Raw genomic sequence first — 26,346 nt, 5'->3', positions numbered from 1 at the left:
CGTTGAAAGATTTGGTTCATAGCCAGGCGCATAGAAAGAACTTCGGAGAAGAGACCAAATTTAGTCGTGGAATGTCTTCACGCCTCATTCGCTTATGATGTTATTTACACTTCATCTCTCGAACTAAGTGACATGGATTATGAGTGGTCCATCGGGATATCACAAGATCATGGTATTCTTGGACGTGATGGCTGCCCCGGAGCCAAATGTAACAGTATACACTTTCTTTTTGGGCTAACAGAATTCAAAGTCCGTATCAGAAGTCAAATGAGGAATCTACAAGACACAAGAATTAAAATTAAGTATTCTTTCTTGTAATATCTTGTAGTATGTACATATTTGCTTGGTTACTACGAATCAGAAAGAAACAATGACCGCCGGCCCTTTCTTGCTTCTTTAAATTTAATGAAATGCTGCCGCTTTTATCTATGAGATAGCTTAGTCTCCATAGCCTCGGCCCATTTGACCGCATTACTTTTAAATGACCAGATGATTCCGATATTTGCCCAGCCGATGATCGCCAATCCAGTAAAGATCCAACCGGGTCCAATGGCAGTGATCAAAGGTTGCATGACCACCACGACTATGCACGCAAGGGTATTGCGCAGCACGTTGTTCAAAGCCACACCGGTGCTGGTCCTTCCTGGCAATAATTCAGTCAGCATTGTCGACGTCATGCTGAAGATCGTGCTGCTTCCAAGACCGAAGAAAAATGTCGCAATACACTGTAACGAAAGAGGGAGAGGTAATCAGCACGAATCGTTCAGAAGAAAGCGATGAAAAAAAGAAGGAAAAGGAGGAAAAGAAAGACAGTTCAAAAGCACAGAACTCACCGGACATAGCCAGAAGACACCCTTGTCAATAGTCCAGCCAAACCATAGACTCGCCGCCGGGTACACTAAGGAGGCAAGCCACGCATTCTCTCCCATTCGATCTCCTGGGAGATACGTGATCTGGCCGGTCTCCACATTAAATCGACCAGATGATTTAGCCCGTCGCCGCATGATATGGTCGGTCCACCGGCCGCCCAAAAGCGACGCCGTAATCGAACCTAGGGCACAAGGAATGTAGACAAGGCCGACGATGATCGGTGAAAAGAAGTACGGGGCGTCGGAAAACATGGTCTGTAGGGTAATGCTGACCGCGTAATAGCAGGCAAACGTGCTGCTGGCGTAGTAGACTGTGAGGAGGACTGGGGGGAATTGCAGGTAGGTTAGGACCTTAAACGGCTCGAGGAAGATGCGACAAATACGGCGAATTATCGTGAAGCTTTCATTGACATCGTTGGGACTTGCGTCGGGCGACTGTTCACGAGTCAAAGATTTGCGAGCGAATGAGGTCTCGGGAAGGCAAAAGAGGATAAGAAGCCAAACAATGGCACCGTATACTACAGTGGCCCACTGAGTAGCCCGCCAGCCAAGCTTTTCGGTCAAGATGCCTCCCAGGATGGGAGATATGAGCGGACCGACCATTGGACCTAAGAAAAAGTAGCCCATGGCTTGCCCACGCCGCTCAACCTCCCAGAGGTCGGCCACGGTTCCCGCCCCAACTGCTTGTACAGATGCCGATGCGCCTCCACATAGAACGCGCATGACGATCAGCATGCTGAGGGAAGTGCTCTCCGCCGAAACGATGTTCCACACCAGGAAAATGGCAAAAGATATGAGGTAAACCGGACGCCGTCCGTAGAGCTCTGAGATCACCGACCACCAGAGTGGGATGATACCCATGGATAAGATATAGAATGCGACGGAAAGATTTACAAGCGACCGAGAGGTGTGAAAGTATGCTGCGATTTCTGATAGTGCGGCTGTGTAGACGAAAGTAATGTCAGTTTTGTTGGCATTCAAGTTGGTATAGTATAGGACAAGGAAAACTCACGCAATAACATATTGCTCTGAAGTGGTGCAGCGACCGCAGCGAGGGAGACAATACCAGTAAAGAAATACTTCTTCCATGGTTCATATTCCTTTGCGTTATCAAGAGTAGAGAAAATGAGTACCTTTTCATGGAAACGCTGCTGGCGGATAGGTCTTGTGCTGGGTGGCGAGACATTCTGCTGAGAGCTCGCTAGCTCCTCATGTGTTTTCGTAGCATGCGTAATCATGTCGAGGATTATAATTGGTAATATCTAATTAATAAATCCAACAAATGACAGCTTTACACAACGGTCTTTTTAAGATACGTCCCTCCGCAATATCCGCAGTGGTCTGGCCGGGTAAGGTAGAAGCCACCACTCCGCGGTGGTCCGCGGGGATCCGCGGGGGAAGGAAGGGACTCATCCATAGTTAAGGTTATTTTAACCTCTGACTGTTCCCTCCGCGGTATCCGCAGTAGCCGTAGTAGCAATAACTCAATATTCATAAAAACCCCCAATGAGAACCTCGATTCACCATTAATCGACCTGTTTCCTTCCGAGTCCCCATTGATCATGTCGTCCAAGAAAATTGCCGTTGTTGTCTGCAGCATCCGCGAGCCTCGACTGAATCCCTTTATCGCTCGATATGTGCTTAATCTTGCCGCACCCTACATTGAAACCGAAGCGATCGAAATTCTTGATATCGGCGACCAAGGCCTTTCGTTATACAGTGAGCCTGCCGTGCCCTCGCACCTCCCGGAGACCGACCCGACACCTCACTACGCCCACAACCCTACACGAGCCTGGTCCGCAACTGTGCAACAGTACAGCGCTTTTATATTTGTGACCCCACAATACAATTGGAGTATTCCCGCCGCTCTGAAGAATGCACTGGACTTATTGTTCCATGAATGGCGGGGCAAGCCGGCGGCGATTGTGACATACGGAGGGAGGGGTGGTGGAAAGGCCGAAGGTCATTTGCGCCAGATTCTGCAGGGACTCCGCATGAACATCATGCCCACCACCCCGGCACTAACAGTCAAGTCCACAACGCTGGATGACTGCTTAAGGACTCAGCAGATCAGCGTGGCTGATCTGGATCGGTGGCGGGAAGCTGGTGTTGAAGAGCAGATGCCTTCCATGTTTGTGGAATTGTTAAAAAAGGTCCGTGGGGATTGATCATAATCATCCTTCCAGTGTGGTTGATCAGGGGCGGTGGTGGGAATATGGTATTCAGAAGCAGATGTTTTCTATTTTGGTGAAGTTATTATAGAGTCGTTAGGAAGAAATGCATGGGGACCAATATTGTTCTAATAGATCTGGACTCTTGTACGTTAGAACACAGATAACACCTTGCAACAACCAAAAAATTTAAAATTTAAAATTTAACATACCGGATATCTCTATATAACAAACTTCAAATATGTGTCGTCATAGCTGGGGTTTATAGTAGCAACCTTTATTAGTCGTTGCGAAGCAATGTTACAAAATTTACTTACTGCCCTGTTTTGTCGATCCATAGGTCTGCATGCTACAATATCATGCCGACAGCACTTGTTTCCCCCTTTTATGTTGAGCTGGTTCTATTTGAAGTTCGCGGATTGCTTGGAGGCACTTGGCTACCTACTTCCAAGTCTCCTCCAACGATAAGCTTTCAGCGGTGTATATCTGAGATGATTCATTACCTAAGAACGTGCCTCTTTCGGACTAATAAATCCCAGGCTGCTTCAGAATCATATCCTATAATATAAAACACAGCTTAGAAAGGCAGAGACAGCCAATCATCCAGCGAGTCAAACCCTGACTCTGGAAACAGTAGGCTCACATCAGGCGCAGGCTCTGACTGCAATAGATCATCCAGCGCTGCCTGTCGTAATCTGCTTTTGGTTTCCTCCTGGTCTTGCGATGCATTGATCAGGTGCTGAGCAGTTGCCAGTGCCTCTCGAGTCATTTGCGTATCAAAGGTACGTGCAAGCAACCGAAGCAGATCCATTGCATCTCGCAGAAGGGACAACATCGGCAGGGAGTTGAACCATAGACACACACAAATGGTCTGGAATGGTATGCTGACCATGTTCCACCATGGCTGCCGTAGATCGACTAACTCGCGAATCTTGCCAAACGCTTTTTGCAAGATGGTGACCGCGGAACAGGTGCTAGACTTGTTGATAGAACGAGTGACACAGAGCACCCGGCGTAACAGACAAAGACAGATGTCAGCATGAAAGGTGGCAAGGAGTGTGGTTCCATCTTTCTCGGAGAGAGTGAGACGGCTCAAAATATCATCGATTCCTCCTCTCAGGATCAGACTTTCGTGACCTTCGCAACCGTCCTGCAAAACACGGACTGCTTCAATAAATTTCAAAATCACAGCGGATCCATACGCAGTTTCTCTGGAGGGCAGGTGACAAGTCACTGCGCGCAGTTGCACTGGCGTAATACCATATTCAGTTGATAAAATGTAGTTCAAAGACCAGGCAGTCCAGAAGTAACGCCGCCTTGTCTCGGCCTCATCAGGATCCACGTGCAATTGGTCCGACGTCGTGGTCATAGATCCGGATGTCAGCTCGCGATGGAAACCCAGCACTTCGGAAAGATGCATGGCCATTTGACTCGCCATGCACGCAATATGAGGACGTGTCGTCAATCGCATATACAAGGAGCGCAGAATCCAGCCAGCCAAGAACTCCGTTCTCGGGGAAGCCGTGGGCTCAGCATTTGCCATATCCAGAATAAGCACACACTGGTTGATAAACTTCGATTCGAGAGAATGGGATGGGTTCGAAAAGAATGACCCCAAGGCAATTACACCACATATGACCGCTTCCAGACCCGGTTCGCTTTGCATGAATTGCCATTTGGACTGCAGCTGTTGAAAATACCACTCTCGTCGGATGAAGGCGAATGTGGAGTCGACGGTGCTGAAAAACACATCGGACAAGCTACAACACTCTTCTTCGGAAATAAGTGAAGTGATTTGGGAAACAAACTTCGTTCGACATTCTGCACGGATACCCATGTTCCACGCGTAGGAATGCAATCGTGGGGGTGATGGATCGTCTAACTCATGGCCGAGAACGCGTGGTAGGGCGGCGGCGCTATGACGGCTAATAACACGAGCGCGGCGGTTCTGAGTGACCACCTTGTCCCAGGAGTCACTGTTCTCTTGTTTGTCTTGTTCCTCGGGCTGATTAACACTGGCAATCTCTGGAGATGGCTCGCCGAGCTTCTCTGGCCCGGTACTTTGTTCGAGAGGAAGCGCTGTAAGACTAATGTCGCAGCGGTAACCATGACCCGCACAGGACGAACAGGGCATCCGTCCGTCACATTTGCGCTTTCGTCGGCGGCACTCCCCACAAGCGCGGAGTGAACGTATTCGACGATAAGTATTATTGCACTGGTCTTCCGACCAGGACTCAACCTTGCGTTTGGGCATCAGTCTTTCATATCCTTTGATGTTAGTAGATTCCTAAAACTTACTAGTACGCGTGCTGTACCAACGGATCTCCCCAAAACCATATGACATAATATTGTCGCCTGAGGCATCATTTGTTACGAACACTACACATTTTTATTGACGCAATTCCTAGCCACTCTAAAACACTATACTAAATGAGATCATATTTCATGTCATGTAATATCAACAATGCAAAAAACAGTCTACTTAACTTTTAGCATGATCTGAAGGCTAATTTTATAGTACTCAGAATGGCCCTGAAGTATTCAGTGTTGTAGCATAATCAATCTATTCAGGAAACTCAGTAATAGGATAGCTTGTCTAATAGGTAGATAGTACTATTGCCAAAATATATAGATATCCCAGGTTATCAAATTATCACAACCAGCATGCAACCTGGTATAATAGAGGGCGGATGCGGGGTGAGTTCGGATTCCGTTCACCGCGTGACACATCACCTTGGCAAAAGGACTCGGAGACCGAATAATTCGGCTTAGGAGACTCAAAATAACCTCTGGTGAGGCCTCAGAGTCCGAAGATTTGGGGTCATATTTCGTTCAAGTCACCTATTGGAGCACTTATCTTGTGTATCATAAAATTATAAGAGGTTTCCCTCACTTTTCCTCGCCCTCTAGCTCGCGCACTACTTTCCAGAATAAAGGGTTAATTTATTGTGATAAGTTGCAGGCATTCCACCCACGAACCAATGATTTCTAATTGATAAGCAAGAAATATTACACCTATTATTCTCGGACACGATTTTCCGTGTGCGGGTGTTGTGAGCCTAAAGGCCTCAGAACCTTGGAATTATATTGTATTTTCCGGAAGTCTCAAATGAAACTGGAAAGCGTTTTCCACTTCCCGATACAATTTCAGTGATTCAGGATCCTATAAAACCGGTGGGGTTTTTGAGGCAACCTCTATCATTGAATTATCTATCTCTTCCGTTTTACTTTCTATCTCTTTCAAAGTCAAGTGTTTTCAAGATGGCACCCACTGCCTTGCAAAGTTCTGCAAATATCGAAGCCACGTCGGACAATATCGACGCCGTCAATGTCCTAAAGGCGAACGCAAAGGAAATTTCAAAGGACCTGTACGATGAATCAGAATTTGACAAATCCAAGGACAAGAACAATTTCCGCCAGTTCAACGATGCTTGTGACCAAGTCAAAAACTTTTATGCTCAGCAACATACCCTACAAACAGTGGCATTTAACTTGAAGGCTCGTAACGACTTCAAAAACAAGACCCGCGCACATATGACTGTTTGGGAAGCAATGGAAAAGCTGAACACTTTCATCGATGAATATGATCCCGACACCCAGGAATCTCAGGTGACACACCTGCTTCAGTCTGCTGAAGCTATCCGCAAAGAGGGTAAGCCTCGCTGGATGCAGCTTGTTGGGTTGATCCATGATCTGGGCAAACTTCTTTTCTTCTTTGGTGCACAGGGCCAGTGGGATGTTGTAGGGGATACGTTCCCCGTCGGATGTGCCTTTGATGATAAAATCATCTTCGGGACTGAGTCTTTCAAGAAAAACGAGGATTTTGAGAATCCAGTATACAGCACAGAGTTTGGCATCTACTCCCCTGGATGTGGCCTAGAGAATATCATGCTCTGCTGGGGCCATGATGAATACCTTTATCATATTGTCAAGGATCAGTCGACGATTCCCGCCGAGGGTTTGGCTATGATTCGGTACCACTCATTTTATCCATGGCATCGCGAGAACGCCTATCATAAACTTATGAATGAGCATGATAATAAGATGCTTGAAGCTGTGCGAGCTTTCAATCCGTATGACTTGTACTCCAAGAGCGATGAGGTACCAAACGTTGAAGAGTTGAAGGTAAGACTAAATACTAAAAATGAGGATCTTGCAACTATATGCTAATAAAAGTCTAGCCATACTATCTTGAACTCATTGATGAGTTCTTTCCGACAAAGGTTCTTAGGTGGTGATGGCTCCTGCGTGGAATTTCCTCCATTTTGACATATGCAAAGTTTCGAGGCCACTCAAATTGCCAAAAACGCCTCAAGCTAGTATGTAATAGGTCGCTCTTTAGCACACAATAAACTCCTTGACAGTATTCCCCTTAGCTCTATAAAGCTAAAGACTCATAAATGAGGTTCTACGGATTTCTTTTCGCTATCGAGGCATGTGGAGATAACCCTAAGCAGACCATCGTAGAAAGTATTGTCCAATTTTTGTGACCTATTTCTCTAATTTCGAGAGGCATACTCAAATAAGATCCTTCTTGGTTTATATCTCAAATTTCCCATTCTGGATGCTCGAAAATTGAAAGATCAAATTGGGAGGAAATGCTTGGCTTGGGGGCGTCTTTTATTACACCCGAATACCCAATATGATCCATGATACCTGGCTAGTACCTAGATATTGAAGCATCTGCCAAGCTCGATATATTCATTTAATATCTCCGAATATTTTGCTCCATGCCTAGGAGAGGTCTATTACTCTTAGCATTTCCTGGTCAAAACACGGCAGGAACTGTTGTTGGTGCGGTGCTTCAGGCTCTCAAGATCAACCTACCTACCTGGGTACATAGTACCTAACTACACCTCGCAGGACACCGCAGCTGTCGGAGATAATATTCCCGAGGTCCTGTGACTACAATGCTGTCATGATGAGAAGTTCAACATATTTAACTCGTCTATAAAGCACCAATAGCCCCCTCAACACTTCGACGACGGGCAATTCCCCGCAGTTGTGGAGCCCAATACGAGGGTACTGATTGGCATCGCAGTAATTAGTGTTTAGCTCGGAGACCTAATACCGACCGTTGAGTAAATTTCCTGGATCGGAAAGGAAATGCTTCTACGCATGACTGATACGATCCTGAAACCATGCCGACTGTTTAGAATAAACAACCCTGGAGATGACCACCTTAGCTTTGGTCCTACTAGTACGTAAAACTTTTCGCAGAAGATCCATGGATGTTATCATGATGAGGAATTAATACAAGTAGCGACGATAAACTTGCATCCTCAAACTTTGCGTGAAGCTGATTTGAAATAGACAAATAAATAGCTTCTCAGTAATAAGAGAACTTTCTAACTATTGAATTCTTTAAGTTTACTCAAAGAAAAATTTCTCGCCGTTATAAGACTTCTCTGCAATGCTTGTCCGATAAAACCCGCTTTAACGGAGCTTTGGAGACTTATTGGAGGCAGAGAATTGTCCAAACAGCATGCTGTGGATTCGGAGGCTTCAGTGATAAAGGCTTCCCGGAATCTCTCGTAATAATGTTGCGGCAGCTCACGTCTGGCACCCTGCGAGTCATGAATCTCGACATGATTCTTTCTCACTTGCATATTCACCCTCACTAGACCTTTCTCGCAAATAATTTCCGAGGTGTCTTTTTGCCCGGCCGCCATCACACGTGAGCAATAAAGCGCCACCATTCTTCCACCCTCAAACTCCACAGTCGCGATCGCATTATCCCGGTCATTGCTCGCCTCTAGTCCAGGATGGATGGCACAAACACCAACTGCCTGCAAGCTCTTGATCTTACGGTTCTCACCTAGGAACCAAATAATGAGGTCGATGTCGTGAATAGAACAATCCTCAATTATACCACTGCTTGTTTTCGCATACTCGACGAAGCATCCCGATGAATCATGCAAATCTGCTGTTTGAGATCGGAAAAGAACTGGGGATCCAAGCTCGCCCTTTGAAACTCTTGCATGGGCTTCACGATATGAAACGTCAAAGCGACGAGAAAACCCACACATCACTTCCTGCTGCGGATATTTCTTGAGAGACTCCTCATATGCCGAAACTACAGTTTCAGCCTATACCGTAACGTCGCTCGTCAGTAATAAAAGTTCATGAGCATAAGTAAGAAATCAACGTACAACTTCGAGATCGACACTTAAAGGCTTTTCACAGAGAACATGAAGGCCTTTTCTGATAGATTTTATAGCTTACTCTGCATGCACGGCAGTGATACTCGCAACTACAACAGCTTTTATATCGGCCTTTTCAAGCATTTCGTCGTAGTCCTGGAAGATTTGAGCATCTTCAAGTTTCTTCACAGCTCATTCGTGCTCGACGGGATCAGGAGCGCTCGCGACTACCACATTTGCACGAGCAGTGAGCTCGTGGAAATTCACCGCATGACGTTTTCCTGTTTACAGTAAGATACAAGGTCAATCCAACGAGAATGCAAATGCGCACCCATACGGCCAAGGCCTGCGATACCGATGCGAAGTTTCTCTATCGCCATAACTGCAAAGGAAAGATTTTGAAGAAAATTGAATGTGCTGAAATTGTGCAATAAATGTGTTTTAAAAGAAATATGAGAACTGGGCCAAGATCATTTATGTAACGAAGCTGGTGGGGTTCTGGCGTGGAGCGTGCAGCAAGAAATCCCGGATTTCGATGTCCGACATGACAGGAAATTTTACAAATGGACTGGTCACCGTTTCAAATTCCTAAGTATGCCAAATGAGTGAGGAAATAGATTTTAGGTGAGGTAAAAACCAAAATAGAAGAAGAATTGTCAAAGCTACTAGTACTAGTATGAACTAAAGTAACAGGGTACGCATACTAATTGATGTTCGGAACAAATTGTCGCCTTTCAACAATTCCCTTCTGCTCATCCCGCCAGTTAATACTCCAACCTGGCTTGGATCCGCGAATATCTCAATACCTATCACGGGGCGATCTCACGATGTTCTACGCCCAGGGCATCTTTCTCGCCGATGTTTGCAGATCATCGTTCTCAGTGCGAGCGATCCGAGTTGCATCTGCCCAACTCATGTCATTTCCTGCTTCGTTCTAATTTCAAACAGCCTGTCAAAATTTTCAAGTGATAATGTCGGAGTCACAACATAAAATTAGTAAATGAGTGGAATAAAAGAAAAGTTGAAAATCGCGTATAGCATACTAGTATCATACCGCCACTTAATATTTTTCATAGGACGGCTTCTGTTTTTCATGATAAGGCTTTGCAAATTAAATTTGAGTTGGGTTTTATGCTTGACACAGAGGCAGAAGTGTCAAGGCATCCTTGATTTAATCTCCGATGCTAGGGGTTTGCATGACTACATTTATGGTACTCCGTATTCCGACTTTGGAAATGCCGGGGATTCCACATACGCGAAACGGGTAATTGATTCGACAAAGGCAGAGGACGCCTAAAAAAAGACTTATAGAAGGCCAGAGCGCTCGCAAAAGATGATTCCAGTGTTTTGATTTGGGGGCTAAATTCTCAAAAGCAAGGTTCAGAAACGAGAAGAGATGCATTTCAAGTTGTATCTATCAAATATCACTTTGCATTATGTGTGTCCAAAGTAGCTACAGATGATTGATATACTCACCCATATACGAGCCAAAAATCGAAACAGCAGTTTCAATGAAATTACAATTATCTTGCATTCATTATCTATCTATCCAAAAAGGCGGTCGGGACGAGCCCGCTACCTGAAGGCTCGTAAACACTCACCATACCTGACCGCTCATCATTTCCCGAAAGAGAGCCAAAATCAAATACTTGGAGGCCTGATCTGCGTTCAAAGCCAATCACAGTCAAGCGGCGCCTCGTGCCCCCTAATCAAGAAAAGGGTCTTACTGTCAATTGAAGTGAAATGAATTATGCCTTAGTGACTATGGTGAGATACGTCCACTACGACATTCTTGGCTCGCCTTTATTAAAAGCCTTTACTTCCTCGATCATGAAGTAAGCTTATTTTAATTCTAATGATGCAACTTGTGTAACCTCCGCAAAAATGAAAGGCATAAGAATTGGTCTTACCTTGCTTTTTGGCTTGGCAAAAACATCTCTCGGATCCGTTTTTCACCATGACAACACCTTTCAACCGGATCATATCCTGCGAGTCACGGCTGGAAACTATACCGAATCATGTATGACCAGATATTCAGTCCTTGTCAATGGATCATCACCCGGTCCAGAGCTGCGTCTCAAGGAGGGACAGGTGAATTGGATCCGCGTATATAATGACATGAAGACTGAGAACACCACGATAGTAGGCAGCCCAAAAACAAACACGGGCTTTACCTAGCGCTGACCTCTCTCTCAGCACTGGCACGGCCTCACGGCTTTTACGGCTCCATTCTCTGATGGTGCCCCTGCGGCAAGTCAGTGGCCTATTCCTGCAGGTCACTTCTTTGACTACGAAGTGAAACCCGAAATTGGTACTGCGGGAACCTATTTTTATCATTCCCACGTTGGATTTCAAGCTGTCACTGCTAAGGGCCCGCTGATTGTGGATTCATGCGACCCTCCGCCATCCCATTACGACGAGGAACGTACGATCTTGCTATCTGACTTCTTCAATGAGACTGACAAGCACATTATCGACGGACTCACATCCACCAACTTCACATGGAGTGGAGAGACCAAGGCAATCTTGGTGAATGGACGCAGTCGCCAGGCAACCAATGATACAGGCTCCTGCCAACTGGCTTCGATTTCTATCGAACCGGGCCTATCTTATCGATTGAGATTCATTGGTGCCACCGCTTTATCATTTATTTCTCTCGCCATTGAGAGCCACGATGTCACTATCATCGAGGCGGACGGCCACAATACCAAGCCTCTGAATACCAGCTTCTTGCAAATTGGTAGCGGTCAGAGATATAGCGTACTGTTGACTGCAAAGTCCGAAGCAGAGTTGAAAAAAGCCACAAAACGGCACTTCTATATTCAACTTACGACTCTAGCAAGACCAACGACTTTAACAAACTTTGCCGTCCTGCAATACTCGGGCGGGACTGATGCCGATTTGAAGACTGTTCCCTCGCCGCCACCACTACCTGTGGCGGAGATTGCTCAAGGTTGGCTTGATTATGAATTAGAATCGTTGCACCCAGATCACGGATTCCCCAAACTGGAGGAAGTCTCACGCAGAATCATTATCGATGTTCACCAGAATGTCAGTGACCATACTATTTGGCTCCAAAACGGATACGACTGGGTGCAAAACTTTCCACAATCGCCATACCTGATCGACATATATAATGGAAACCTTGACACCCATGCCACTTATCAACGAGCGACCGCTCGTGGTAATGGATTCGACAACATCACTCGCACTTTCCCCGCCAAAATCGGCGAAGTCATCGAAATCGTCTGGCAGAACCAAGGCACCTTCAACAACGGGGGTGTTGATGCCCACCCTTTCCACGCTCACGGCAGACACTACTATGATATCGGGGGAGGCGATGGGCAGTACAATGCAACCGCTAATGAGAAACTCCTCGGTTCTTATCGCCCAGTCCAACGTGACACCTCTGTGCTTTACAGATACCGGGAGAAGACGAAGCCTCTCGCCCCGTCTGGGTGGCGAGCTTGGCGGATAAGAATCACCGATGCAGGTGTCTGGATGTACCATTGCCATATCCTTCAGCATATGGTCATGGGAATGCAGACTGTTTTTACATTTGGGGATCGGGAGGATATTTTGTTGCAATCAGGGCCTGTTGAGTCTGGGTATCTGACTTATGGAGGCTCGGCGTATGGAAATGCCACACATTCGCCAGTTGTGCGACACTTTTACGAATAGACTCATACTACTAATCTATACGTGCGAATATAGTATATAATGTTACTCAGCGGTTGATTATAGGTAAACTACAAAATTGAAAAACAAACATTTTGTATCGGTACTAGTACTACTACTAAAACTAGTACTGGTAGTAGGTAAATTTCAACTTTGACCTGCGTAGTACTAGCCCAGCATCCATGGACCATGGTATCCAAGGTTGGGTTCTAACTTGGACCTCAGGAGGCCTGGGAGATAGTAATACTACTAGTAGTAGTACTAGTACTGGTAGTATAATTCTCAGCCAGCTGGGGCACATTCATTTACTGCCTAACTACTAGGTAGTAGGTAATACTAGTAGTTCCCAAGTATCCCACATTCCTGGCACCCGGAGATTAAATGAGACAAAACATTGGCTGAAACTTCTAGGTTACTTTGAGGCATTCCAGCCGTCCGAATTGTTTTGGAAGGACCTGCCCAGGTGGTACCTACAAGGTAGTAATGGCTTGAATTATTCTCATCATGGATATCATTCCGATAGAATATTTGGGAAAGGTTCAAGTTTGAGTCTGCGACATAAAAATCTTGGACCCTACTAGTACTAGTCTAGACAGGCTGTGACTGCCTAGAGTCTATCGGAGAGTGACACGACCAGAATTGCCAGTATGCCGAAACTATTAGCAGTACTAGCGGTAGTGGACAATCACTGGGTCACGCCCGGTGAAGAGCACCAGTTAAACACCTCCTGAAACGCAGACTGAAGCCTGAGATGACCGTGGTCAAGTTTGGAGACCACCCATTCGAAACGCGGGACAAGGTCTATAAATATCTCCCTACCTACCTCATAGGTTTTAAGTTTGGAACACAAGTTTAGGACTCAAAGTACCTAGTATACTTGGCTCAGGCTTGAACCCAATACTACTGGTTCAAATTCAAGATTAGAATGGACTACAGGCCGAGAACATAATATTTTGAGGTTGACACCTATATCTACTAGTAGTGTTAGTACGAGCCGTGCGAAGCTTCAAGTCGTAGATATATAGCGGGACCCCCTCGGCGGCACACAAGCGGGGCGATGAGATATCAGGGTCCGCATAACCCCTAAATTAGTGGGACGGCTTTAGACCTCCACGTTTGTTGGTATTCAGCTCCTGTCCCTGCGGCGATGTTCGGATCTTCTAGAAAAGGTATCAGGTCAATAAGATCCACAAGGGTGGATTCGGTATTCCCATACTCCGTACATATGCACGGCATGTTGCGTGGATCGGCTTCTATTATTGTGAGTTGCTTCAGTCCAATACATGAAAATAGAAAATAGAGTGGACCCTGCCATCTAGAATGGGATACGGCGACCTCGTGGGAAACCCTAGTTCTACAAACAGGACCGGGCACTGCGAATCATATCGTGGAGGCGGAGAAGTGGACCAGCGGAATTCCAAATCTCACATGGCAACACCGATAGAGCGGCATTGATTCTCGTGCAAGAACTGGGAGGCTAACATCCAATAGTGCAATTGGCTGTCATGGTACTCCGTAGAGTCGATGAAGTGGGAACTGTCTCCACCAGATCGGGCTTCAGCTATGAATTGTCCACATCACTCAATGCGGGAAACTGGGATCATCCCCGAGCTGCCCAGAGCTCTGCCGTGGGATTAGCGTGCTATAACCAGGGACATACGCTTAGGTTTTTGTAAAGAGAGCGTAGCAGCGAGGATGAGATGGAGGTTCCGCTTCCCACAAGGAAACGACTGGAGATTGGGAGTTGTGGGAGTTGGTGGGCTAATTTGCGGTGATCCACCGCGATCGCGATCTCGGGGTTCCGTTGCCAATAATCTACGCGAGCACGTTCAATTTTGAGACCGGGGTGGCGAGATCGGAATCCAGCGAACGCCAGTAATAACAACGTCTAGAACAAGACCTCGTGGCTCTTGAACCATTGCCTATTTAGACGAGGGGCGCCGCATGTCTCACGCTTAGACCGCAGGTTGAGTCAGACAGGGCACACAAAGTGGCATTTTTGTGACTCCGGAGGATCCTCTTTGGCCAAGCCTATTCTTGTGGCTTTTTGAAACCGCCTAAGGCTCAGGGTAGAGTACAATGTGGATGGTTGTCGTATGCGCCGTAGTCCCAACTAGTCGTAGTGCCGCCAATACAATAACATCTGTGCAAGGTGTGAATGCAGAGCAGGGCAGAAAAAGCCGCGAAAAAAGGGGCAGTGGACCCACTCCATGCAGGTCCAAGGACCCACTGAACATGATACTATACCAATATAGGTATAGTGTTGCAGCTCACGAACCGTCCGCGAGCAACATGCTGCAGAGCCGTTCGTGTTCGACGCAGGCATGTGTGCAATGTCCGTCTTTGAAAGGGACAGATTGGACGCATTGACAGGCTCAGAAGATAATTCGAGTAGTCCTTAAAAAAAGGAAGTGAGTGCCCTGGCGAGTGTGATGAGGGTGCTGGTTGGAGGATGCTGATGGATCAACTCCAACGCGCAGCGGATCCCTGACGGTTCTGGTCTAGAGGATTGAGTAGTCCAACCCCTGAACCGTCGTGCCCCCCCCTGTCAGGTTCTCCGCTCACCACGAGCAAAGTGGATGTGGGGGGGATGATCGACTGCTTCCCGGACCCCTCGAGCGAGAGAGAGAAAGAGTGTGTGGTGAAGTGTGAAGTGCAAGAAGGAAAGAGTGGATATCCGCGCCAACTGATGTGCCGTAGTCCTTCCTTGTCCCCCCCGGGCAACTTCTCACTCTCCCCTCTCCAACCACCTCCAAAAGGTCATACAATCAAAGGACCACTACGGATTACTGCCACTGACCTCAGTTGGAATTCGACGATCTCTAAAGGCAATTACGACAACTGACCACACACCACCACCCCTGCATTCCTCGACCCCCGCCTGTCTTCGCCTTATTTTTCCTCTTTTCCCCTCTACACGCGCCACGCCTCCGATGCCAGGCACGCCAATTCACCATGAGCGTCGTTGCCAGTAGACCAGAAAACCCTGCTGTGCCTTACACAATTCCTCAGGATGCAGCAACTTGCAAGGAATTCGCCGTCGCGGCACAGCCGGCAACCTCGCGTACCTCTTCCGTTTCTTCCTATCGCACCAACTACACAACCTCGACCGCGCCAACAGGTTATACGCCTTCTTCGCCAGCCTCTTCCTACCGTCAATTCGACTCTGTTGGATCCATTCCCAAAAGCATCGAATCCGTTCAGCGACGCATCCCCCAGGAGGTTTACGATGTCATCCTTAACAACCTCGAAGTACTACACAAGGCGCCACACCAGACAGGTTGCACAACTTGTTTTCATCGCGACCTGCATGCACTGTCCCTGACTTGTCGGTCCTGGGAAAGGGCCGTTCGAGGGCGACTGTGAGTTTCCACCATACTACATCCCCTGTTGGTCTCGAACAACAAGAAACTTATACTCCATACTCCAGATATACTCAAATTCATGTTGTTGGGAATGATTCCCCGCCCAATTGAAACGCTACCGTCTTAAGAGAGGTAGCCGTCTGAAGTTGTTGAGGCGCACCCTACGCGAACGAAACATGCTGGCCAATCTCGTCCGCGAACTACGGGTTCCCCAGATGGACTTACTCTTCACCACAACAAAGCAAAGCGCGCAATGGCAAGAATATCGAGACTTGGTCGCCTCTGTGGTTATGGTGTGTCCCAATCTCGAGCGACTTTTGGGTCTGTCTATCCCTTACCATCATGAATTTGATCGCCTGACCCACGCCTTGTCAACGCGCAAGCGATTAAAAGAACATACTTGGGTTCTTGGTGAGGCAGCGGAGGTCACTGAGCTGTCGCCTCGTGATGATTCCTGCCCTGGAAGTTTGGGGCCGTCTCAAATGTTCGAGTTCCTGGATTATCATGTTTCATGGAGCAACTTGGAAACATTGATGCTATACGGTCTAAATGGAAACGGTGCTTTGGAGCCCAGTATTTTCCTGCGCATGTTTGACCTCTTGCCCTCTCTACGGAATCTCTGCATATCCTCGTTCAACGAGGATGCATTCGCTGATAGCACACTGCTATGTTTGCCTCCGTTAGAATCTTTGCGCTTAGAGAACTTGCCTGGTGTGACTGATGCAGGTATTGCACAATACGCTATGCGGCCAGAATCGCAGTCGCTTAAGTCATTTATCCTAGTGGAGCAGAACATTGAGTCTCTGCTGGTCATCTCCAAGCTACTCGCGTCTCTCATACAGCTTGAGCGATTCAAGTTTATCCAAAGTGACAAGTGTCCTACGCTTGAAGAGGAAGGCATGGTTTTCCAACCCATTCTCGCTTCTTCCAGCCTGAAGTATCTCCACTGGGATGTGGCATGCCCGGACCCTGGCACAGCACTCACTCAACTTGATTCACTACCCTTTCAGCAATCTCCGAAACAATCCGACACCCCCAATTTCCATCTCGCCCAGAGTGTTCTCGCAGCGGGATTTCCATGTCTGGAAACCCTCCGGGCGCCGAACGACTGTCAGCCTCCCGGTGCCTTGCAGGCAGTTTGCCGACCTATCACAAAGGGCCAAGCATTACTTCGACCAGACCGTTATAGTTTGCCCCGGAGCTCGCACGGTTCCGTCAGCACTCGACCCCTTGCTTTGCCTGCCGGGAACAACCTGACATCATCTCGAATTCGAGCTCAAACCTTCATTGACATGGCCGCCAAGGATACAGAATCGGGCATGCCAGTATTGATCGAGGATTACTCAGATGGTTATGTACCGGACAACGCGTTACTTGCAAATTTCGAAGAAGAACCAGAGCCGGAGATCGACGACTACGGAATCTGGGAAGCGTCCGAACAATATAAACACAATCCTCCCGTGTTGGACAACGACGGACCCAAGACAGTTTACAAATTTCGAATGCCGGCTTTCATGGGTCGCTCGGGTGTGCGGGACCCCTTGACAGGGGCGTCCATTCCCCGATTCCACCTTCGGCCTGATATCCCCGGTCAAGAATCGGAAGGTGGTCTGATTGGGTGGAAGCAATTACTTGCTTCCAACCAGTCACTATCATACGCAGCTGGGGTTGGCGTTCATTGCTTTGAAACAAATAGCAAGCTACCCATCAGCCCACCGATCGAGGAACTCGCATCTCCTTCATCTACTACTACTTCGCGTTTCGGTTGGGGCAGCCTGGGGAACCGGTCTACCGGTACTCCTGCAACACCAACAACACCCATCACACCGATGAGCCATACGTCGTCTTCCGCTCTACCCTGGGAAAAAGATACCTGCACCGGATCCTGGAACCATAAGATGGGCCGGGATTGGTGGTTCCATATGGAACGCGACCGCCCCGGTAACTCGGAGCTCATCAACGTGAAGCAACTCTTCTAAACCTGCCGTCTCTGTCTTCATACGAGAGGCTTTGCCTTATACTCCCCACACCGCCCTCACACGCTCTCTATCCCACTCTTTCATCCTCCTCCCTTGTCTCATTATCACGCCTTATACCCCGCATTCTGGTCAAACCTGTGTTTTGGTGCTTTTGGATTTATTTTCTCAACATCTTTTTTTTCTACGTACTTATACATACGCCAGATATCATTGGCATCTGGCGTTTATTGGTCTTAATGCACATGTGAGCATGACAGGTGGCTCTAATCGGTTCATATGCGACTGTCACGATCCCTTTTTATTTCTTTGTCTATACTTCCTCCTGTGTCTCATTGGTGCTTTGTCTTCCATGGAGGTCTCGCTGGCTCGTACCTCTTTGGGGCATCATTCCGAGATTTCAGGTAATGGGTGGCGGCTTGACTACTTCCCCTGGTTTGGTTCTTTGGCTCTTGTATCCTATCATTTCGCCCTATGAGGCTTGTACATTGCGTCCTGTACAGTATTTACCATTTACCATGTAACGACAGCTACTCGTTAATCTACAATATCTATTGACTATTCTTGAGTCATTAAGGCTCATTCCAGTCACTGTGATAACACCAATCGGCTTTTCATGTCTTATCGTAAGTATATACTCCGGTATGCTTCGAGTTACCTGGGGAAGTGGGTGCATGACTCATCCGGTGTTTCATCGGCCCGATAAGCGAACGGAGACTGATAAGCATCGCAGCCCCTCCCTGAGGGTCGTGAAAAATAACAACCCCACCAATTGCTTCACATCTGCTCTGGACTTTTGGGACATTTCAATCATGGATCCAGCAAAGCCTGTTGATCTGCCTGAGCGGCCCAAGGAGGCCGCCCCGCCCGCGGAAAAAGAAGGCCCCTCCAAGAAAGCTTTAAAGAAAGCGCAAAAGGCGTTGGAGAAAGCCGCGAACAAAGCCGCCCCAAAGCCTGCAAAGCAGCCTAAGCCCCCGAAAGCAGCTAAAGAGCCCGCTGCTCCCCGCGACCCCGAAGTCATGTTCAAGCTTGGTTTCCTCAACGACGTTTACAACGAGCGCCCCGTCTCCGAAACCCACCCTAAGGTTCGCACTCGTTTCCCTCCCGAGCCCAACGGATATCTTCACATTGGACACAGCAAGGCTATCGCTGTCAACTTCGGCTTCGCAAAGTATCATGGCGGAGAGTGCATCCTGCGTTTCGACGATACCAACCCCGAGGGAGAGGACGAGATCTACTATACTGCTATCCGGGATATCGTCAATTGGCTCGGCTTCAAGCCTGTGCGCGAGACTCATGCCAGTGACCACTTCGATCGTCTCTATGAGTACTCCGAGGAGCTGATCAAGCGTGACGGCGCCTATGTTTGCCACTGCACCCAGGCCGAGGTCAAGGTCCAGCGTGGTCAGACCGAGGACGGTCAGCAGGGTGGTAAGCGCTTTGCTTGTCCTCACCGCAACCGTCCCACCGAGGAGTCTCTGACTGAGTTCCGTGCTATGCGTGACGGAAAGTACAAGGCTGGAGAGGCGGCTCTGCGCATGAAGCAGGACATTGAAAACCCCAACCCCCAAATGTGGGATCTCTTTGCCTGGAGAATTCCCGAGGGAGGAAAGCAACATCACCGTGCCCCAACATATAAGATGTTCCCCACCTACGATATGGCCCATGGTAGGTCTTACTGGTCTTTATTTCTGTGCCTGATGATTTCATACTAATTTTTACTAGGCCTCTCTGATAGCTTGGAATCCATCACTTCATCACTTTGCACAACCGAGTTCGAGAACAGTAGGTTTTGTACTCGCGTATCTCATGAGACGCGGTTGGCTAACTTCACGAATAGGCCGCGAGTCTTATGAGTGGCTCAACGACAAGCTGGATGTCTACCGACCAATGCAGCGCGAATACGGGCGTCTTAACATCACCGGCACCGTTCTATCCAAGCGGAAGATTATCAAGCTGGTCAAGGAGGGTCATGTGTAAGTATTCTTCAACTTTAACTACCGTGATGCAGAACTAACTCCAGAACAGTCGTGACTGGGACGATCCTAGGTTGTACACACTCATTGCTCTCCGTCGCCGTGGTGTTCCTCCCGACGCCATCCTCAACTTCGTCAGCGAACTCGGAGTTACCAAGGCCGTGACCAACGTCCAAATGCACCGATTCGACCAGTCAGTCCGCACATTCCTCGAGACAACCGTCCCCAGATTGATGGTTGTGACGGAGCCTCTGAAGGTTGTCATCGACGATCTCGCCGATGACCACCTCGAGATGGTCGAAGTTCCCTTCTCCAAAGAAGCCTCCTTCGGCACCCACACCATCCCCTTCACCAAGACCGTTTACATTGAGCGCTCTGATTTCCGCGAAGTCGATTCCCCAGACTACTTCCGCCTCGCCCCCGGCAAGACCGTCGGTCTCCTCAAGGCCCCCTACCCCATCACCGCCACAACCTTCGAGAAAGACGCCGCCGGTAACGTGACAGTCGTGCACGCTAAATATGAGAAGCCCGCCGAAGGCGAGGCCGCAAAGAAGCCCAAGAGCTTCATTCACTGGGTCGCCGACTGCCCCGCGAAAAACAGTCCTATCCGCGCCGAGGTCCGCGCCACCAACCCGCTATTCAAGTCCGAAAACCCCTCTGCTCACCCTGAGGGCTTCTTGGCCGATATCAACCCTGATTCCGAGGAGATCTTCCCCGATGCCATGGTTGAGACTGGATTTACTGAAATCTCGCAGTCGGCTCCCTGGCCTAAGTCTGCGGCTGAGCAGGATGTTGAGAAGAACAAGCACGCTATTCGATTCCAGGGTATGCGTACTGCATACTATGCCGTTGACCGGGAGACAACGCCTGAGAAGCTCATTCTGAACCGTATCGTTACGCTCAAGGATGACAAGGCTAAGAACTAAGGGCTTTCTGAGCCAGGTTTGGTAATATGCAATAAGTGGAGTGTAGCGTTTGAAGGTGATGCCTGAGCTGTTAGCTAAGGGGCTTTTATATGGATTTATGACCGTCGCATTATGTGTCTTTAGTTTATTTTCCTTGGTCTTGTTCCAAAACAAAAGAAAAATTCATGGATACATTTTTGGAGCGAATGGTCTCTATATCACCGTGATCTTGGCCATTTCCTGCGTTGCTACCTCGTACTAGTACTAGTAGTACAGAACGTGCGGGTCGAATGGAATATAGGAATGGCGCCAAAACCACCACCAAAGCGTAAGGCCCTAGGCCGGTGACGGAACTGCAAGAGTGCAATGTGTGTATTGAAGCTATTCCTACCTCTCGAAACGAACCTGAAGATGTTGGCCAGCAATCCAAATGAGGCTACGCCTGATTTACTCCAGGGCTAGAATCGACCAATCAAAATGTTTTGCCTATATGGACTGCCTACTAATGCTAGTATGTCAAGTTCATCCGTGCCAGCCCTGGAGTGCTACAGATCTACTAGTAGTATTCAGATTCCTGCGAGCGTAAAATGAACTCTCGACGGGGTCTAGAATGGATCATAATGTTATTTGGTTTAGAGGCAGTCGTCTGCATGCATAGCGAATTACCGGCCTCATTTTGAGGGCCGCCGAACGTACATACATGACATGACGAAAAAAGGTGGTAAAGATAAAAAGAGATGTAGTAACATTCAGGGGTAAAAAAACCAATTCAAACGTAGATACCGACATTTGCGTCGCGCTTCTTCGATTGAACCTCGGCGATGGCATCAACGTAGTTTTCGTGACCAATCTTGCTCAGACCCTTCCGCAACGCAATCATACCAGCCTCAACACAGACAGCCTTGAGCTGAGCACCACCGAACTCATCCGTGCTGCGGGCAAGCTCGGCCCAGTTGACGCTATCCTCGACGGACATCTTACGCGAGTGAATCTGCAAGATGTTCGCACGAGCCTCCTCGTTCGGCAGGGGGAACTCGATCTTACGATCCAAACGACCGGATCGGAGCAGAGCAGGGTCCAATACATCGACACGGTTAGTCGCGGCGAGGACCTTAATGCGGTCGTCGGACGCGAATCCGTCCAACTGGTTCAGCAGCTCCAGCATAGTACGCTGGACTTCACGATCACCGGACTTCTCGGAGTCGAAACGCTTGGTACCAACGGCATCAAGTTCGTCAATGAAGATGATTGATGGAGCCTTCTCCTTAGCCAGGGCGAAGCAGTCACGCACCAGCTTGGCACCATCACCAATGAACATTTGTACGAGGGATGGACCGGCAAGCTTCAGGAAAGTGGCGTTCGTCTCGGCGGCACAGGCACGGGCAAGGAGGGTTTTACCAGTTCCCGGGGGACCGTACATTAGAGCACCTAAGAGAAAGAAGGTTAATATCGTCGAGAGTAAAGAGAACCCCTACAGAACAGTGTGATCTTACCCTTCGGCGCCTTGATACCGATCTTCTTGAATCGCTCCGCCTCCTTCATGGGCCATACGATAGCTTCCACGATCTCCTCGATCTGCTTGTCCAGACCACCGATATCCGTGTACTTCTCCGTCGGCTTCTCGTCGACCTCCATCGCCTTCACGCGGTTGTCATACTCTGCTGGTAAAGTGTCTAGGATGAGATATGAGTCCTTATTGACACCGATCAGGTCACCGGGCTTCAGCTTCTCGTGGTCAACCAGTCCGATGAGCGGGAGGAAGATGGTCTGGCGGGTTGAGGTCTTGATAACGGCGGATTTGCCGACGCGAGTGGCGTCGAGATCGATGTTGGCTCCCTCCTCTGCGGCTTCGGCCTCCACATCAAGGTCCAGGAGCTCAACGACATTTCCGACGAGGTATGGTAGTTGTCTAGCAAGTTAAAGCAGGGATGTCAGTAAACAGAAAGGTGATGATTCAATTGATTGGGTCTTGCGAGCTCCGCGGGCAGCAACTGCTGTCTTGGAAGATAGCAAGTATCCGCTGGGGAGATGAATGGAACGATACCTGTTGTTTTCGATCTTTTCTTGATTATCCTTAACCTTTTCTCGCATTGTGCTCTGCTCGTGTGTCAAACGCTGGAACTCGCTCTTCATGATGCGCATTTCGTTCTCCAGCATCCGTCGTCGCTTCACGATGTCTGCCGTGCTGGAGTGGAGGATCTCCTCATCAATCAGCTCTTCCTCATCATCCTTCTTCTCAGCATCTTCCATCTCGGCGTCACCGTCGCCGCTGGGCTTCTTGCCGTCATCGCCCTGGTCTTGCTTCTTGTCTCTGTTCTCGTGCTCAAGGTCGTCCAAGTCCTCGAGGGTCGACATGATGAGCGTTTTATTAATGAATAATGACCTCGTATTAAATCGATTCAAGGGTTGCAACACGCGGATGATCGGTAGGGGGGTGGATAGGTGAAGGTGAATGGGACGTAGAAGGTTGGAGAATAGCTGTAGGTAGCCCGAGCTCCAACAACGTCAGCCGGTCACGTGAGTAGATCAACAGTAAGGTGCTTAGTAGTTGCTCGCCTAGTAACTTCCGAATTTTAAGTCCGCTATGGGAGCCATATTTTTCTATACGATGCGATTTCTACATTCAAATAGCGCGAATAAATTCTTGACCCAGTCTAGATAATCGAATAAGGGCCCTTTCCCGCGTCAGGATGGTTTTGGCTTCCCAGACTATTCAGCACCTCCTCTCGGCCATAACTAAGCAGACGAAGCCGTGAAATGTAATCATCATTATTGACTGCCCAGGTTTTATTAGTATCAACAAGTTTCTGTTGAAGGGAACTTTGGGCGTATTTTGACACATACCGTATCCTCCACACATCCTTCTTTTCCCTGTGAACTCGGTGCGGCCATGCATCATTCTCCAGTTGTCGAAAACTAGGAAGGGAATCAGTTCATGATTGAGCAAGTATACGGTGGCAATTATGTACTTACTGAGTGCTGTTCCAGGCTGCAGTTGTGTCTGGATCATTCTTCGAGGTTCATTTAGGATTCTGTCATAGCACTGAGCAGCCATGTACCACTTCTTCTGGGTTTCCAATGACCAGTCTGATTTGGGCGCTCTATCGTAATTATTCCAGCGAATCTGATAGAGTCGCCCTCGGTCCGGATGGATAGAAAAGACAGGGGTCGTGAAGGATGGCTGGATACAGACATCTTCATTGCCACTGGCATGCCATGGTTGTCTAACCTGGATCAAAGTTTTGTAATGTTCGGGATGCTCTGTCAGGAGCGCGGAGGCGGCAGATAGGCCATCCACAAGTAAGCTCTCGCCTCCCGATCCATCTGTGTGGGACAGAAGGTGGAAAAGCTGAAGTCTTGCGGGATCCGTGAAATAGGTGTTATCTGTGTGGACACCAAGAGACTCATTAGTGTATGCGGTATCCTTGAAGGTGAGATCGGCCGTAAAATCCCAGAAGCCACCTAGATATGAATTTAGAATTCGGTCGAGAAAGGGGTCCGTGCTGATAGAATACCATAGTGAGTGTTTCTCACAAAAGCAATGCGCTCGATAAGACTCTGAGTTGCTTCTGGGTCAATTGGGACTCCCTTGATGAAACAGAATCCGAAAGTTTGCTGCGAAGGAGAAGGCGAATCGTCAGAAACAATTTACTGCCAATTAACATGCTGAGGGTTCGGTGTCATATATAGGGGACATACAATCTTTTTCAGCCAGTCTCCAACGGATGCATCGTTTGACATCACCTTCTCGAACTCGACTTTAGGATAGGAATTGCTCTTGGGATCAAATTTGCCAAAATGTCTTTCATCCAGTACTGTCAGCGAAAACGTTCCGATACTTCAAAAGCAAAATGTTCATACCTTGGCTTGCAATCACCATATACAGCCACCTTGTACTTCAAGTTCTGCCTAAACACATTGTGCCTTTCTAGCCAGGCCCACGGATAAACACTCTCATGACCATCACTCCCTTGTCAAGAATTAGTTGCTATGCCTGGTATAAAACATTGATTGAAGTCATACATGTGATTTGAGCACCTTCTTTGAGGGTTCCGCACTGTAACTTGGTAGGAGTAATTTCCGATGGGATCTATATTGGATTAGCCCCTCTGCTCTATAATCCATGGATGGTAATGAGCCCCCCCCCCAGGACAAAAATGGTACATACCGAGCCAATTTCAACAATCCTCTGCTTCGTGTCCGGGTGAACACACCTGGGGCATTGACAATTTTCTCTAGTAACCCATGACCTCTTAGCGATCATTCTTTCAAGAGACGAGCTCCCGAACGTACTCTCCCCTGCGACTCACCTCAGAAAAAAGGACCCACTACCTATCATTAGCACTTACAGCGATAAATTATTTCATGGGTTCAAATAGGCGACTCACAACTTGTAATACTGGGTACTAGTATTTGGTGGCAGTAGCACTACATATCCTTTTTTCAAGTCCCTCGCCATGCTGGAACGAAGACTGGGTACTTTGGAAAGCGTCTCCAGATATTCTGGGAGCTCTGATGTGCCCACCGTGGAATTGGTGGACATTAGACGCTTGCTAACAATGGATGACGGCGAATGGGCTCTTCTTTTGGAAAACGAGCGATTGTCTAATTCAATGGTCCGTATGGGCTATCGTTGAGAATTAGTGCGATTCTTCCACGCTCATCTTGCACTAGAGGTCCAAATACGGATTTGACGTACCAAGTTACCACTCTTGGAGGCATATGACCGTGAAATGGTGCCTCTGGGGGGTATATCAGCACTCGAACTTCGTGAATTAAGATCAATTAAACTTACCTCAGAGTGCTATGCCAAGCAGCCATTGAGATGGCCTTGGAGCTGCGAAAATTCATCTTCTGTCCTGTCTTCTGTCTGCACTGTTGCTCAAGATGCAGATGCAGGAGAAGGTGGTGGGGGAACAGCCCGAAACTCCGGGGAAACGGCCTCGGCCGATGGGAGTCACGTGCATTCGCAAAGCGTTGCCAAGGCAAACAACGTATGATGAGAGACACTGACACTAAACAGTAAGTGTGTATGGAAGACCAGATTGAACAGTTGAACTAACTATGAATCATATATCATATGAAAGAATAATATATAACAGTACCTGAGTGAGGGGCAAATTCAAAGATTCTGAACTATTACTCGCCTTGAACTTTCATCATGTCAAACAGTCACGGTTCTACCCTGGGGCACTCCCGATCTTATCGATTGGATCCAGACCCACGTACGACTCGGAAGATATTCATGCCTAATAGGCTATCT

General features: G+C 48.1%; 10 protein-coding genes across 10 annotated transcripts; 5 read left to right on the top strand and 5 right to left on the bottom strand.

The window, feature by feature from the left end:
* Positions 1–422: 422 nt before the first annotated feature.
* On the bottom strand, positions 423–2,107 carry N7533_002704 (MFS transporter; the record flags this gene model as incomplete). Its single annotated transcript, XM_057099354.1, has 3 exons — positions 423–725; positions 834–1,810; positions 1,882–2,107. The coding sequence occupies 3 exons, from the start codon at positions 2,105–2,107 to the stop codon at positions 423–425; spliced, it is 1,506 nt and encodes a 501-aa protein (XP_056964490.1).
* A 324-nt stretch (positions 2,108–2,431) lies between these two features.
* On the top strand, positions 2,432–3,037 carry N7533_002703 (NADPH-dependent FMN reductase; the record flags this gene model as incomplete). Its single annotated transcript, XM_057099353.1, has 1 exon — positions 2,432–3,037. The coding sequence occupies one exon, from the start codon at positions 2,432–2,434 to the stop codon at positions 3,035–3,037; it is 606 nt and encodes a 201-aa protein (XP_056964489.1).
* A 580-nt stretch (positions 3,038–3,617) lies between these two features.
* N7533_002702 (Zn(II)2Cys6 transcription factor) lies at positions 3,618–5,294 on the bottom strand (the record flags this gene model as incomplete). Its single annotated transcript, XM_057099352.1, has 1 exon — positions 3,618–5,294. One exon carries the CDS (start codon positions 5,292–5,294, stop codon positions 3,618–3,620), a length of 1,677 nt encoding a protein of 558 aa, XP_056964488.1.
* Positions 5,295–6,301: 1,007 nt separating this feature from the next.
* On the top strand, positions 6,302–7,278 carry N7533_002701 (inositol oxygenase; the record flags this gene model as incomplete). Its single annotated transcript, XM_057099351.1, has 2 exons — positions 6,302–7,165; positions 7,222–7,278. The coding sequence occupies 2 exons, from the start codon at positions 6,302–6,304 to the stop codon at positions 7,276–7,278; spliced, it is 921 nt and encodes a 306-aa protein (XP_056964487.1).
* Positions 7,279–8,388: 1,110 nt separating this feature from the next.
* N7533_002700 (Gfo/Idh/MocA family protein) lies at positions 8,389–9,563 on the bottom strand (the record flags this gene model as incomplete). Its single annotated transcript, XM_057099350.1, has 5 exons — positions 8,389–9,129; positions 9,193–9,208; positions 9,266–9,339; positions 9,391–9,464; positions 9,515–9,563. The coding sequence occupies 5 exons, from the start codon at positions 9,561–9,563 to the stop codon at positions 8,389–8,391; spliced, it is 954 nt and encodes a 317-aa protein (XP_056964486.1).
* A 1,504-nt stretch (positions 9,564–11,067) lies between these two features.
* On the top strand, positions 11,068–12,864 carry N7533_002699 (uncharacterized protein; the record flags this gene model as incomplete). Its single annotated transcript, XM_057099349.1, has 2 exons — positions 11,068–11,325; positions 11,380–12,864. 2 exons carry the CDS (start codon positions 11,068–11,070, stop codon positions 12,862–12,864), a joined length of 1,743 nt encoding a protein of 580 aa, XP_056964485.1.
* Positions 12,865–15,816: 2,952 nt separating this feature from the next.
* On the top strand, positions 15,817–18,205 carry N7533_002698 (uncharacterized protein; the record flags this gene model as incomplete). Its single annotated transcript, XM_057099348.1, has 2 exons — positions 15,817–16,223; positions 16,357–18,205. 2 exons carry the CDS (start codon positions 15,817–15,819, stop codon positions 18,203–18,205), a joined length of 2,256 nt encoding a protein of 751 aa, XP_056964484.1.
* An 809-nt stretch (positions 18,206–19,014) lies between these two features.
* N7533_002697 (glutamine--tRNA ligase) lies at positions 19,015–21,104 on the top strand (the record flags this gene model as incomplete). Its single annotated transcript, XM_057099347.1, has 4 exons — positions 19,015–19,870; positions 19,928–19,987; positions 20,043–20,178; positions 20,231–21,104. 4 exons carry the CDS (start codon positions 19,015–19,017, stop codon positions 21,102–21,104), a joined length of 1,926 nt encoding a protein of 641 aa, XP_056964483.1.
* Positions 21,105–21,852: 748 nt separating this feature from the next.
* N7533_002696 (proteasome regulatory particle base subunit RPT5) lies at positions 21,853–23,438 on the bottom strand (the record flags this gene model as incomplete). Its single annotated transcript, XM_057099346.1, has 3 exons — positions 21,853–22,511; positions 22,577–22,992; positions 23,128–23,438. 3 exons carry the CDS (start codon positions 23,436–23,438, stop codon positions 21,853–21,855), a joined length of 1,386 nt encoding a protein of 461 aa, XP_056964482.1.
* Positions 23,439–23,737: 299 nt separating this feature from the next.
* N7533_002695 (putative trimethyllysine dioxygenase TmlH) lies at positions 23,738–25,904 on the bottom strand (the record flags this gene model as incomplete). The annotated part of the gene is made up of 11 exons (XM_057099345.1): positions 23,738–23,859; positions 23,928–23,999; positions 24,057–24,545; positions 24,599–24,698; positions 24,783–24,898; positions 25,107–25,173; positions 25,252–25,297; positions 25,394–25,411; positions 25,472–25,710; positions 25,783–25,825; positions 25,879–25,904. The coding sequence occupies 11 exons, from the start codon at positions 25,902–25,904 to the stop codon at positions 23,738–23,740; spliced, it is 1,338 nt and encodes a 445-aa protein (XP_056964481.1).
* Between the last annotated feature and the right edge of the window lie 442 nt (positions 25,905–26,346).

This window comes from Penicillium manginii (assembly GCF_028828005.1).
Source record: "Penicillium manginii strain IBT 31320 chromosome Unknown utg000002l:1.0-5564898.0:1.0-5567710.0, whole genome shotgun sequence".
Classification (NCBI taxonomy): Eukaryota; Fungi; Ascomycota; class Eurotiomycetes; order Eurotiales; family Aspergillaceae; genus Penicillium; species Penicillium manginii.
The sequence above is the reverse complement of the archived record's forward strand: the minus strand, read 5'-3'. Positions and strand labels throughout refer to the sequence as shown.